The sequence below is a fragment of the Silurus meridionalis genome, chromosome 24 (genome assembly GCF_014805685.1).
Source record: "Silurus meridionalis isolate SWU-2019-XX chromosome 24, ASM1480568v1, whole genome shotgun sequence".
NCBI classification, from domain to species: domain Eukaryota; kingdom Metazoa; phylum Chordata; class Actinopteri; order Siluriformes; family Siluridae; genus Silurus; species Silurus meridionalis.
Window position 1 is genome coordinate 13,894,769 of NC_060907.1, and position 15,499 is coordinate 13,910,267.

A 15,499-nucleotide genomic window follows, 5' to 3' on the forward strand; every position below is an offset into this window, starting at 1 on the left:
TTCCTGCTCAGAGGGCGGCAAATGTGCTGTACGTGAATGTAAACTATACAATAGTTTAAAATTGATTCCTGTTTAAAAGTGGATTCAAATCTGTTTGACCTCAATAGGTGTTTATGAGCTCCTTCCTCTGCCACCTGTGGCCTAATTGTTCATGCTGTTGTCTGTTGTAAAATTCCACTTGAACCAAATCACTGACAAAAAAGAATTGCAGAAAGAAAAAAAAAAAAACACAGGAAAGCCGGACACACTTAGAAGTTATTTGTGTGCACATGCCAGCTTAAACTCCTGGTGTTATTTCCTCTCCGATTCAAACCCTCATTCACACACAATGAGCAGCAAGACGGCAACTCATTTATCCTTGTTCTTTTCTTCACCTTCGCAAAAGATTTTCACCAGTACGCTGTGCGCCCTAAATGAATTACTCTCTGTGCTGGAATGCACTTCCAGTTCTTCACGTATCTTTGACTTTGTCGGTTCCTCTGTTCCCTACCACCCCCACCACATGCACACACCTCTGGCTGCCCAAGCCACAGGGTGGAGGAAACTGACTTTCCTGGAATTGTCGGGATAAAGCTTATTTTTCCTGTTCGGAGGTGAAACAAGAGACGGCCTGAAACAGACATTAGACACAACTACCATCCCAGAAATAAGCCAATTAGAATAGGAGATTGTGTGTGTGTGTGAGTGCTGAGTAGTGGTGAACCGATGCAAGCTGTTATGCAGCTTTAGCCAAAGCTGTCTACATGAGGCTCTGTGTCGAGCCTCTCGTCAATTTTTCGATTTGGGTCGCTGGGCTTGATCATCAGGAGAGATGTCGCTGCTGCCTGGTCTCAGGAGGGATTCGTTGGTGGGTACTGATAAAATGTGAAAAGTCTGTGTGCTTCTAGGTGCCTCTGCTAATGCGTGTGCACTGTGGGCAGAAAGAGTAAATCAATTATTCGAGCTGCTATCAGATTGCAGCATTTTCTCAACTGTGGCTATTTTTCTGTATAAAAACTACTTTCTCTCTAAGTTTTTTTGGCTTTAATATCACTTTTTTTTTTTTACAGGAGTTCAGTTTAAATTGTATGTACTATATGTATTTAAAGGCTGTTAACAGATTTTTATTTTTAAATCATTTTTTGTTTTTTTGTTATTTCAATTCTTATTATTTTTAACGTGGCACAGAAGGTGGGTTTTGAAGGCCAGGACGGCTCATCTGAGATGTAGGTCAGTCACGCCAGGCTTTGAAAAACACTCCCAATGAGTGACAGTATCTAAATGATCTGTGCACTTTTTAACAATCCCAACTGCCCCCAGTTTAAAACTCTGGCAAATGATCCGCACAAAATGAAATCCACAGTATGACGTCATAACATCATCTATCTCCTCTGGTGAGTGTGAGTCAGAGTGGCTTGTTGAAACATTTTTGTGACATTTAAATATCAATGGCGTGGCTAAGGGTTTTGTCACGTGTGCAAGCATCTGGTTTGATGTAGTCTTGGTGGGTGCAGGGGGTGGAAGTGGTGGGGTGGTAGATACACAGATAGAGTGTTTCAGTGATGAGAGAAGAAGTGTCATGGCTAATTAACACCAATCGTTTGGCTTGTTTAGGACGTGCCTGACATAGCTGATGGAATTCTTCTTTGGTAATCCTCTTACCATGTGATGTTATTGTAAAAAAGGAAATATAGAAGTAGAAACTGCTCGTTTATGCCAATATATTTTGGGCAAATGTGATAAACAGAGAGTAATTAAACCATGATTAATGTGCTTAATTGTAAATATAAGTGATTTTCTCTTTTAATCTCTTGATGAATCTACAGATTAGTCTGTTGAAACCCAAAACCAAATCACAGAGGATTATGTTATACTTGGATGCTGGACTTTGCACCCCATGGTGTGTATAATGCCTGATAACTGAACCCTTTTACCTAAATCCTTTTTGTTTGTTGTCTTTCCCAGATATCTGCCTGGCTCTCCTGGATTTTGCTAATGCCCTTCCCTATTCGCTCCACCTAAAAAGGATGGAAACCTTGGAGTCGGAGCTGACGTGCCCGATCTGCCTGGAGCTGTTTGAGGACCCCTTGCTGCTGCCCTGTGCCCACAGTCTGTGTTTCAATTGTGCTCGCCGCATTCTGGTCTCGCATTGCACTTCAGGTGAGCCAAGCGACTCCATCTGCGCCTTCCAGTGCCCTACGTGCCGCTATGCCATCTCACTGAGCCCTCAGCGTGGCCTGGACGCACTTAAGCGCAACGTCACACTTCAGAACATCATCGACCGTGTCCAAAGGGCTTCGACTTCAGCCACTCTCCTTCTGTCCTCCAGCGGGCACAGTTCCCCAGGTGACAGCCCTCTCGGCGCCATGACGACTGCCACTGCACCTTCCTCACCCACTGAGCTGGTGCAGTGCCAGTTTTGTGAGCAGGAACCCCCACAGTGTGCTGTGAAGACCTGCGTAACATGTGAGGTGTCTTACTGCGAGGAGTGCCTGCGTGCCACCCACCCCAACAAGAAACCATTTACTGGACATCGCCTCATTGAACCCATGCCTGACTCGCACCTCAGAGGCCTGCAGTGCCTTGAACATGAGGAGGAGAAAGTAAACATGTACTGTGTCACAGATGAGCAGCTTATCTGCTCCCTCTGTAAGCTGGTGGGCCGCCATCGTGACCACCAGGTGGCAGCGCTAAACGAGCGCTATGAGAAACTAAAGGTATGTAGAAACTATGTTGGGTTACTTTGTGTGAGCTCTTTCTTTAACCTAAATTGATCTGTCACAGTTGATCCCTGATCGAGCCTGAATTTGGTTTAGTGTCTGTGCTGAGTTAGTATAAAGTTCTCACTGCATCTGTGTGGGTTTCATCTGGGTTGTTTGGTTTTCTCCCACTTTGTGAAAATATGCCAGTTGGTGAGCTAGTCAAAATAGATTCTCACTAGGTGCGAATATGTGTGCAAGCTTTCCTGAAAAGGACTAGGGACCCATCCCTAATGCATTCCAGTCACACGCCCGGTGTACGCCCATTGCACAAAACCACTATGATCTTTGATCCACTTCAAATAAATGAATGTTTAAAAGAATAACTCATCATTTCCAAAATCTGATCCAAAATGAGTCATTTAGTAAAACATAGTTTTCCAGTATTCTATCACAGGCATGAATATGGGTCCCGTGATTGTATTCATTTAAGATTCGGCAGATTAACTGTCCTTTGATTTGACGGTAAATACTGTGTGACACTTTTTTCTCTCGTAGTTATTTTTTAAAAACTGATATTTGTTAGAATGACGACTCTTTTGCTAGACAGTGCTGTGATGCAGCCCCAGTTTCCTGAAGGGCACTGTCAGGTCAGGGAGTTTATATTTTATCGCTCGTTCTTGAAATGATAGGAAAAATAAAAGCATCTGTGAAAGCAGAAAGGCTCTGAAAAGAACACTGTCTCATGTTTTAACAACTAACCAGTTATTGCTGAAAAATTTTCACATTCATTCTAAATTGTTATTCATAACTAAACAAGTTATAATACTCGGATATTAATGACACAATACCAATGCACATGGGTGTCCTTTTAATTTCTTACTTTCTTTTGCTTTTATAATAACTGACCTTAGTTACTTCACATGTAGGTGTGTATAATGTAGTTATATGATTAATGGGAATATCAAGTACTAAACGATAACACAAGAATGTCTATTGAACATAAAGCAGGAAAATGATGGCTCGTGCTTACCAATCGAAAAACGTTTATAACACAAATTGTAAAACTGTACAAAAATTTCTAAACTTGAATCAAGTGTAATTTAGTAATATATAATATAATTAAAATATTAAAAAAATATTAAAAGTTCAATAGTTTAATTCTCTAATTTTCTGAAACTCGAATTCCCTAATTAAGGTCTTCACCTGGTTCATTCTCAAAAGATGGGAGTATGTAGGACACTTGTTGGGGCTTGTGCTCGGTTCAGCCATCTGGCCTTTTGTTTTCCAGAGATTACGGCTCTGACTCGCTTATCTTCTCTGACCTCAAAACACTCATTATGTGTAAGTTTGGTTCTGTGATTAAATGGATAAACGCCAAGAGCAACACTGAAAGTACTGGCAGAAATCTTGTTGTGCTTGTGCTCTGACCGAGAATTGAGTGTAAAAAAAAAAAAAAAAAGTTGTCACCCTGAGATAGATAATGCATGTCTGAGAATTTGAAAGTCCTTTTTGCACAACACTGCCAGAGGCTATGCTGAAAGCACCAGTGGTACGTGAATATGCAGTCACGAGGAATCTGAAGATGTATCAGTGCAGCAGATAAGCATTGTAGAGCAAACAGAAAGTAAGAAAACCACATTAAGAAAGAGAAAAAAATGCTGCATTGATCTCAGAACATTAGATAAGCATGCTTATACAGATACAAAAGGATAGACATATTATTCAAAGAGAGACACATACTAAAGTGTCCCCGGTTCCAGCAAAGGACTAATGGTTCTTAAAATATTTTGTTCCAAACATGACAAAAAGAAGCACTTGGCCCATGTACATTACAGCAAAGCGGGATGTGTTACTGTGTATATTGTTATATTAGTTGTTAATAATTTGGGGCTAGAATAAAGGCAGTTATGAGATAATACCCCTTGAAGAAGAGAGGGTTAATGGCGCTGTGTAAATGCAGCATTGGCAGCTTTTAATGGCCAACTTAGGGCTAGTATTCTTGAGCTTCTTGATTTCCTTTTGTCTACTTTGAAAATGGGGCCTTAATGATGAATCCTGGTCAGGTGAATACTGAAAAAACGTTTAACTGTTATAAATTGCCTCTTACAAAAAAAAAAAACCACACACTAATATTTAGTCGGACCGCCTTTAGCTTTGATTATGGCATGCATTCGCTGTGGCATCGTCACAACATTTATTCCCATCCAGAGTTGCAGTAATGTTTCACCAAGATCTTGTATTGATGATGGGAGAGTTCTACTGTTGTTTTTTTACGATTCCATTTCACCGAAAGTGATCGCTGATCGAAATCGTTCAAGAATGTTTTTCAGACTACATTTTGAAGATGTTGGTTCCCCACTATCCTTCCAGTTTTTAATAATGCGTTGGACAGTTCTTAACCCAATTTTAGTAGATTCAGCGATCTCCTTAGAGGTTTTCTTTGCTTGATGCATGCCAATAATTTAACTCTTCTGAAACAGATTAACATCTTTTCAACGACCACTGGATGTGTATTCCGGCATGGTTTCTTAAGAAATGAGAAGCTGCTCACTGCATCAGTTCGGGGTAAATTACTTGTTGCCAGCTGAAACAATCATCCATGCAGTGATTATCCAATGGGAGGCTCTGACCTATTTGCTTTGTTAAATCCAGTTGGTGACTTTTTTTTTTGGATGGCCAGTGTATGTAATGAAGAACTCACACCTAAGTTAGTTATGGAAAGCGCAGGAAGCTTACAGCTGTTCAGTAGTGGTTTAGTGGGCAACTAATAAGAAGGTTGTAAAGGTCCAACCTTGTCTGTCCTTTAACACTCATCTGCTTAGTCTCTATCCATTTTTGCCAAATCAGTAAACATTTCAGCTCCTGAGAGTGGAAGATGAGAGCTGAGCTTTCTGGTGGCAGAGCTGATAGAGAGGCCTCAAATGACACGTTGCCATGGAAAAGCATTCATCTAGTGTCAAAGACCTGACCAGATACTAGAAACAGGTGGTCTATGTTATGATGACATACCTCTGGCATAGTGGATCAGGGAAAAAGCAAGCATGACACCGGACTGACAATACTAATGGTTGTCCCACTTTGGTTGCCAGTCACAGTCATAGTTTGGAATAAAATATCAGTAATGTCAGGTATTAATGGGTCTATGATACACCAAGGCAGGTGTGCCAGTGTTAGCCACATAATTCAGAGTTGTTGCTGTATTGTATAACGGTGACAGCAGCTCCACTGTGTGTCCCATGGAGCACTACTTTTTTTTTCTCTCTTACCCAAAATTGTTATATGCTGGTCACTAGGAGGCTTTCTTCGCTTATGGAAAATGTTCTTTGCCATGGTTTTCACGACAAAGCCCAATTATGTAAGGTCAGGTCCACACTACTAGGTTTTCATTTGAAAACACTACAGCGTTTTCAGTGAACCAAAACATACAGTAGCTTTTGTAAACGCTTTCGTAGACTGTGGAAACGGAGGCTTTCGAAAACGCTGAATTTTTTGTCATTGCCACATTTCAGAGAGCTGGTGGGTAAATAAACACCAGATAGACGCAGGTAGAAGCGTTTTACGATTTGTACAGTACGTAAGCATTTTCAGTTTCAGTGTTGATGAGCAACTTTTGGAAATTAATTGAAATCGAAAGTGTGGACGTGGAGCATTTTTAGACAAAAAAATCTGTTTATATTATAAATTATTATATATATATATATATATATATATATATATATATATATATATATATATATATATATGTTATTAATTTACATGTTAATTTACAGTTGATTGACTAGGGATTTATTTTTAAGGTTTTTATTGAAATAATGATTCAGAAAATGTATTTATTAGAAATGTGTATATAACTGTGTGTTTTGTATTTAATATTGAATTTTCCAAAGATATGATATAAATAACTGTTCTACTTATTTCAGCATACTTAAACATTCATTCCATTCATTCCTTCATTCATTCGCGCTCTCTATATGCGGAATTATCAGGATTTTCTCCCTTTAAGAAAAATGTTAAAAGGTGGACATAAAATGCCAAAGAATCCATATCGCTAAACTGGTGCAAAAATGAAATTGGCAGCGATTTTGCGCACATGCCAAACAAATTTTTACAAAAGTTTTACAACGCACTACACATCGTATTTCCGGTACAGAGTGAGTAGCCACAGTGACACTGCGCTAACACGCATTTATAGTCCTGTCATCGTTGTGTATCTTTTCAAGTTTAGTAGTAATAAAAATAAAACAGTGACACTGCGCTTAAAGTGCTAGGCAGAGTCCTCCACTTAAATCTTTGCAAGGAAACTCAGATTTTGTATTTATATATGTTTTACATTAGCACATTAGCATACATTCTTCATACCTTTATTGCAAGGACAAGACCCTCTACATAGCTTGACCTGATGTATTTATAACTCCTGACTGTTTAAATCACCAAGATTCTTTGCAAATATAATGACTTCCTGACACTTTGTCGCATTATGTCACCGCCTGTGGTAGTACCGGAAGGGGAACAACAAAGACAACAAAGCATATTGGGTTAAATGATTCATCATTGCCAAGCACAGTGCTCCCTTATGGGTTTTTTGTGTTATTTTTCTGTTATATTTTAATACATAGGCATTTGTTAGGCATTTAGTGCATCCCTAATAATCATTATTTCATTAACCACTGAAATTATATTTAACTAGTTCATTCATTCATCAAGCAGACTAAGTGTTATAATAGGGATAAATCTCATAGTAGAGACTTTGCTATATTAATGATATTTCAGTGATATTTCTGCCTGTTTTTAAATGAATCCATATTTATGCTACTGATTTTTAGCCTTTGTATATACACTATGTGGAGAAAAGTTTGTGGACACCTGACTATAAGGTTCGCATGTGTTTTTTTGAGCATCCTATTTCACATTTAGTTCCTATTTGATCTTATAATAACCTCCACTATTGAAATTTTGAAGTGAGGTTGTAAAGATTTGTGCTCATTCAGCCACAGGGGAGTAACATTAGATACTGATAGGTGAGGTGAGGAGGCTGGGGTGCAGTCATCATCCAAATTAATCCAAAAGTTGCTAAACATTTTTGATATCAGAGCTCTATAGCAGGCATCTCAAGATCTTCCACTCGAAACCATGTAAAGTATATAATAAGATAAGATATACCGTTATTCGTCCCTTGTACACAGGGGCATTGTGATGGTGGGACAGGTTTGAGTCACGTAGTTTAAATGAAGAAAATTTTCCATGCAACCACATCCAAAGACATCCTATACAAGTGTGTCCCTCAAACTTTGTGATAACAGTTTGTGGAAAAAACACATATGACTAGACAAGTCCGGTGTCCCAATACTTTTGTCCATAAACAAAAGCAACGATTGTACGCTCGCCCTTGTCGTGATGATATGCTATTACAATGACGCTTGGAAGGGAGGAAACCAAAAGGAAATGGCCAAAAATAGAATGGTCTCTCCTTGGTTGGCTATTGGCCTAGGTCACTGATTAGTCCTGTTACTTGGATTGGATTGTCATTTGTCATTTACGCTGCTTTTGTATGAGTTATATTTATAGAGCTATATATATTTGCTGTAATGTTGCCATTTATCATTGTCATCAAAAAAAGGAAAAGAAATCGTAGTTATATGTTTTGTGTTTGAGCGAGACGTGTGTAAGGCGGATGAACAGCGAAACAGTTTACTGGAAAATGAAGGAGTAAAGCACAGCTCTCATTTCCTCACCATCTGGCCTAGCGCCATAAAAAAGTCGAGGATAAAGGCTTCCTTCCTAACATATGGACACTCACGCACACACACACACACACACACACACACACACATATGCACCAGTGATGGGAAGTAACAAAGTATTTGTACTCTTTACTTTAGTTTTAATCTATTCAGTGACATCAATATTTTTTTTCTTCTCATTGCGTGCCATTTTTAGCCCATCAATCTATTTATTTCCATTGTACGGCTTTTTCAAGCTGCCACTGCTGTATCATATCCTGGCTCTCACACACCACAGACGTAGGCTAGTTCATGAAGCAAACAATGCGCAAGGCAGAAGGCAGCAAGAAGTCCGGGGTTAATGTGGATGAGACAGAGGGAGTCCGTGATGTAAATATGACTGAGATCAGAGACCTTCCTGATCACTGATCATCTTTTCTTTGCTTGTGTTCTATATAGTGGTTGTTCAGCCTGGATACATTCATTAGATAACAAAATTTGAAATTGAGGTCCAGATAGTGACACTTAAACAGGTAGTAGTAATGACTATTATTCTGCCTTTACTAGTGTGTGTGAACTAGCTTTACAGATAGCGAACAGTCTCCAATAAAGAACTAGGAAGCGTCTTGCTCATTTAGTGTGTTTTACTGGAAAGACTGTAAAACTGTAACATACAGAAACCAAGAGAATGCACATTACAATCTCAATAGGGTGAATAGACAATGCAATTATAAAATAAGTAGCTTAGAATTAACTAAAAGACTCAAAAAACCGATCTCATTAGCGAGCGATTAGCACGATGCTAATATACATAGAAAATGCCATAGAGAAGCTAACGGTAATAGCGCCACATATTTTCTTACAAATTAGAAATAGAAAACATGCAAAAAATTACTAAAATTGGTATCTAATGTAAGCCAAGATCACTATCAAACAAATACTTACAGACAGATATGTTTAGGAGCCAAAATATTATTTTAAAGACTTTAACACTCTGCTAATGACTTGCTGTAGGAATGTTAAGAGAATACCTGAACTACGGTGCCTCTGCGTGGACAAAACACAAGAAACTCAAAAACACAATTAACTCTTCCCACAAGGGGCCAGTACACTCCCCACCTGGTATACTACTATAACACTATTAACCTTTAACTAACAACACAATTTCTGAAATAGGTCTTGTGTACACCTTAGCTGTACCTTCTTTAATTACTCGTACATCTACTTTACGTACTCTTTTATCTCGACCAGGATAAGTGTCCACAATAAGTCCAGTAGGCCATTCGTTTCTTTTGACCTGAGTGTCCTTTAGGAGAACAACATCACCAATGGCCAAGTTTGGTTGATCTGCTTGCCATTTTCTTCTTGGTTGAAGGGTTGCAAGATACTCTTCTCGCCATCTTTTCCAGAATGAGTTAGCAAGACTTTGTACCCGTTTCCGTTGCTTACAGTACAAGTCCTTTGGATCAAAGTCTCCAGGTGGAATAGCGACGGGACAGATTTTCTGAGTGAGAAGGGCCCTTGGAGTCAACAAGTTGGGTTGCTGAGAATCGGATGACACAGGTACTAATGGACGACCATTCATTATGGCTGTTACCTCTGCCATGAGCGTCACAAGTACTTCATGAGTCAGATTTGGAGAGTGAACTTTCAGCAGCATAGCGTCCAAAATACGTCGGGCCACGCCGATCATTCTTTCCCACACCCCTCCCACGTGAGAAGAGTGAGGTGGATTAAACTTCCAAGTGCATGTCTCGTTTTTGAGGTAGGATTGAAGCTCTGGATCTTCTGAACTTATGTGAAGCTCTTTGCACGCTCCAACGAAATTCGCCCACAATCTGATCGAAAGAGCTTGGTGGGGCCTCTTATGGCCAGGAACCTTCTGAGAGCATTTATGAAACTTGAAGTTGAGAGGGACTCAACTACCTCGATGTGAACTGCCCGTGTGACTAAACAGGTAAACATTGCTGCCCAGCGTTTGTTCTCCAACACTCCACCTCTTGTTTGGCGGATACTGATGTTCCATGGTCCAAACATGTCCACTCCCGACATGTGTGAAAGGAGGAGTTTGGATGAGATGATCAGCTGGAATGTCTGCCATCTTTTGTTGTTGTACGTTTCCTCTTAACCGGCAGCAGGATGTGCATTTGTTTAGAAGATTTGTCACCAACCTTTTTCCTCCAAGGATCCACAGTCCAGCAGACCTGATGGCTCCTTCTGTGATGTGTCTACCTTGGTGCACAGCCTGTTCGTGGTAGAACTGAACCAGCAAAGCAGCAATGTGATGCTTCTTTGGAATAACGATGGGCTGACTTTGTTCTTGAGTTATTTCAGCAGAAGTCACACGTGCTCCTACTCGCACCAGTCCTTCTTTGTCCAAAAACACATCGAGATACTTTAATGGACTGTGTTTTAGTATGTCCTCTCTTCTGTTCAAAGTTTTTATTTCCTTTTCAAATGTCTCGCCTTGAACAGTTCGTACAATAACCAACTTTGCTTGTGTTAGAGCGTCCATCTTTGATTCAATTAACTCAGGAGTTCTTGAGATAGATCTGGCCTTTTCAATGAGTTTGGCGGCACTGGCATCTGAAGGAAAGGAAGCCAGTCCGTCGTCAACGTAAAAGTTTTTAAGAACAAACTGTTTGGCCTTGCCACCGTACTTATCTTGTGTAGACAAAGCCGCCCTCCGGAGGCCATATATTGCTATGGCGGGAGACGGGCTATTTCCAAACACGTGTACAGTCATCCTGTACTCTCTGATGACCATTGTGGGATCGTTACCTTCGTACCACAGGAAACGCACAAAGTCGCGGTGGTCCTCACGAATGACAAAACAATAGAACATTTGCTCTATGTCCGCAGTGATTGCCACAGGTTCTTTGCGGAAACGCAAGAGGACCCCAATAAGTGAGTTGTTCATGTCTGGGCCGCTCAACAAAACATCGTTCAGAGACGTGCCTTCATGAGTAGCACTAGAGTCAAACACTACACGTATCTGGTTAGGTACCAACACTCTTGGTCTTTGTCGGGTGGCAGGACAGGTTCTGCATGTCCTGAAACATTTTCTGCATAAAGTTCAAGAAATGTTCTTTCATGTGGAGCTTTTTGTCAAGCGCGCGACGCAGCGAATTGAGACGTTTGATCGCTTGGTCTCGGTTGTTGGGTAGTCTGTGCCTGTTTATTTTGAAGGGTAGTGGCACCACCCAGCTGTTGGACTCGTCCATAAACATTTGCTCATCCATGATCTCCAGAAAGAGTTCATCATCCACTGACATGGCGGGTTTGTCATCATGTGGGGTTCTCATGAACAATTTGTTAGTGAGACAGTCGTTTTCGTCTATGTCAATCAAGCTTTTCATGTTCAACGAGTTAAATGGGGAGTCAGTGCCCAGGACCTTTTCTTTGACATGGAAAGAGTTGGGGCAAGAGTCCAAAAGAGATGTGCGTCCGTTGCTCAACAATGTTGTGCGGTAAACACTGACTTTGCTTGGCACGTGAGCACCCCCAAGGCAGACCTCTCCTATTATGACCCAGCCAAGGTCAAGGTGCTGGGCGTACGGAGCATTGTGGGGGCCGTTGTAATGTTCTCTGACCTTATGCACTCGTGATATATCTCGTCCGAGGAGGACCAGTATTGAAGCATTAGGGTCCAAATCTGGAATCTTGTCTGCCAGATGCTTGAGGTGAGTGTGTTGTATTGCGACCTCCGGTGTCGGGATCTCAGACCGATCATCTGGGAGCATGTTGCACTCGATTAATGTGGGAAGCCGAACGCTAGTGTTGCCGTCGAGAGACTCAACCACGAAACCTTCAGCTTCGCGTGCCCTTGTCTCACTTACACCTGAGCAGGTTTTCAACATGTAAACTTTAGTGCCTGTGTTAACGTTAAAGATCTCAAAGAATTCTGTCTTTGCTAAAGACCTATTGCTTTGCTCGTCTAACACAGCATAGGCTTTCACTGCCTTTTCTTTGTGTCCAGCAGGATAAATGTTTACTAGACAGATTTTGGAGCATGAGCGTGAGTTATTACCTTTGCCACAGATCTCTGTACATTTGGACACAGTGGCTTGGATAGGACCTTCTGGTTGCTCCCCGCCATGCCCGTCTGGGGCTGCAGAGCCTGGAGCTTCCATTTTCCAGGGTGCTGGTCCAGGGTGCAGCGCGGTGGTGTGGTGATCGCTTTTACACTCAATGCAATGTACACTTTTGTCGCAGTCTTTTGCCATGTGGTTGAAAGAGGAACAACACTTGTAACAAATGTTCTTTTCTTTCAGAATGGCTTTTCTCTCATCCAAAGTCTTTGCTCTGAAACCACGACACTTGCGGAGGGAGTGTGGTTTGTTGTGGAGCGGGCACAGATTATCCGGTTCAACCATTTCTTTTTCAAAGGAGTCACGATAGCCCTTTGGAGCAGTTATTTCAGTTTTTCGAACAGATACTGCAGATTTGAAGTTGGGTTTGTTCGGTCTTTCAGGTCTATAAACACTTGGGCAACCAGTAGAGAGCATAGGGGCAAAGCTTGGGTCATTGAGAGTTTTAGCTTTGTCGCACACAAACTTCACGAAAACAGGAAATGGCGGATAGGAAGCATGGTGTTGCTCTTTGTAGTAGGATGCTGAAGTAATCCATTTCTCTTGGAGGTGGAATGGGAGTTTTTGAACAATAGGAGTGATGCCCCGGGACTTTTTTCTAGGTAACTCAGGCCAGGTAGAAGACCACCTACACGGGCAGCATCAATCTCAGAGATGAGATCGCCTAGCTCCCTCAACTTGTGATTTTCTCTGTTTGCGATTTTGGGAAAATCTTCCAACTTTTTCAGGAGAGCATTCTCTATCGCTTTAGGGGACCCATAGCTGTCCTCCAGTCTTTGCCACACCAATTTGACACCAGCTGTGGCATCGTAGGTGTGTACAGCCCTTAATCGTTTTGCTTGCTTTGATGATTTGGGACCTAACCACTTGCAGAGGAGATCCAACTCCTCTCTTGGGGATAAATAGAGTCCTACTATAGTGTTCATAAAAGATGCCTTCCAAGCCCAGTAATTTTCAGGCTTATCATCAAACGTCAGAAGCCCTGAGCTAACCAACTCTCTACGAACCAAATATTTGGCTAAGTCTGATGTGACTGGGGAATTGGACTCGTTTGCACTAACAACAGGGCGTGGAGATGATGGCATGGGCTGGAAAGGGGCAGACTGATTCATTGAGTGTGGCTGGAAACTGTGGTCAGTTGTAACTGGGGTTGGATACCGTGAGTGAGATGCGTAAAAGGCATTTTTGAATGAGCTTTTGGCATAAGAACAATCTGCTCCACTGGTGATGCCATACTGTGAGGAATGCGTCACTGGTAGCTCTTGAAACCCATATTCACTAATCTCACTGTTTTGTATGCTGTGCTCTTCAACTCTGCTTCGGCGTTGGCGGCTGCAGCTGCACTCTGTAAACGCAGTTTAAGGAGGTCAGCGTCGAGCTCTGCTTTCTTTTTTATCACTTCCGCTTCTCTTTCAGCGTTTGATGCCTGTGCTTGAGCGGCAGCTGCTCTAGCACGTGCTTTTGCTGCCAAAACGCTTGCGTTGGACCATTGACTGGAACGTGACCGCTGACTGGCACGTGAGATGTTGGAACAGTCCGATTTTGTTTCCCACCGGTCACCAACGCTGCTGACTGTACTTTGGTAGTCAGGGACAGCAGTATTGTCTTCTGTATCGACTTTTGGCTGACCTTCCATGATGTCTTTTTACTATTCTGCCTTTACTAGTGTGTGTGAACTAGCTTTACAGATAGCGAACAGTCTCCAATAAAGAACTAGGAAGCGTCTTGCTCATTTAGTGTGTTTTACTGGAAAGACTGTAAAACTGTAACATACAGAAACCAAGAGAATGCACATTACAATCTCAATAGGGTGAATAGACAATGCAATTATAAAATAAGTAGCTTAGAATTAACTAAAAGACTCAAAAAAACGATCTCATTAGCGAGCGATTAGCACGATGCTAATATACATAGAAAATGCCATAGAGAAGCTAACGGTAATAGCGCCACATATTTTCTTACAAATTAAAAATAGAAAACATGCTAAAATTACTAAAATTGGTATCTAATGTAAGCCAAGATCACTATCAAACAAATACTTACAGACAGATATGTTTAGGAGCCAAAATATTATTTTAAAGACTTTAACACTCTGCTAATGACTTGCTGTAGGAATGTTAAGAGAATACCTGAACTACGGTGCCTCTGCGTGGACAAAACACAAGAAACTCAAAAACACAATTAACTCTTCCCACAAGGGGCCAGTGCAACTATGTTTTAATGAGGTAGAGGTCAGAGCCCAAACTTCTTGAGTGAAAAAATGTAATACTTCTACTTGAGTAAAGGTTGTGTGTATTTTTGCCATCGAAAAATTTCAAGCAGGTTTCCTGTCTACCTCCTGTAAATTCATCCGTGTTAGCCGTTTTTTCACCAGGCATTGACAAGGGGATTGTTTGTTTTTAATTTGAGCTCTTCATGTGCCTCATTCTGCAGCTTTACAGCTGGATATTTAGGGGTCTTTTTTGTAAATCTGTCTTAAGAAATCCAATCCTAATTCCGTGTATTATTAGACATCACTATGGCAGACGCTCTCTCTGAGTTGCATGTAGCTAACATGGGTGTTGACAATTGCTCGAAGCTGCTTGTCTCAAACATAATCAACATGTTTCTCTCAGATAAAGACAGCTGGCTAGTATTAGGACTGCACATACAGAATGTAGAGGATCACATGCCATTCGTTTTCACAAGAGACTAAAATGGATAGGCACAGGCAGGAGATCCAAGCTGCTGACCATCTGAAAGAAACAAGCTAAAAAAAAAATGGACCACATACAGTGTGTAAAGAATAACAAAAAGGCTGTGAACGAGGGACTGAGCGAAGCATGCAGTTTGAGCTAATGGCAGCTCTTATCTCTTTTACTCTCCACACCGAGACATTACATTAAGATAAAAAACTAATTCAGTTCGAGGGTGAATTGGATTAGGTGTTTGAAAAATCCTGCTGTAAATCAGGTGCATGACTGCAGGATGGATTTATGTTTACTAACATGATTAGAATTTTTTTATT

At 41.1% G+C, this 15,499-nt stretch overlaps 1 protein-coding gene across 1 annotated transcript in view; it reads left to right on the top strand.

Moving 5' to 3' along the window:
• The first annotated feature begins 430 nt into the window (after positions 1–430).
• The window catches only part of mid1 (midline 1), a 33,652-nt gene continuing 18,583 nt past the window's right edge, over positions 431–15,499 (top strand). The window contains 2 exon segments of the mRNA XM_046837466.1: positions 431–847; positions 1,945–2,696. Coding sequence (XP_046693422.1) covers positions 2,007–2,696 — 690 coding nt within the window. The 5' untranslated portion in view covers positions 431–847; positions 1,945–2,006.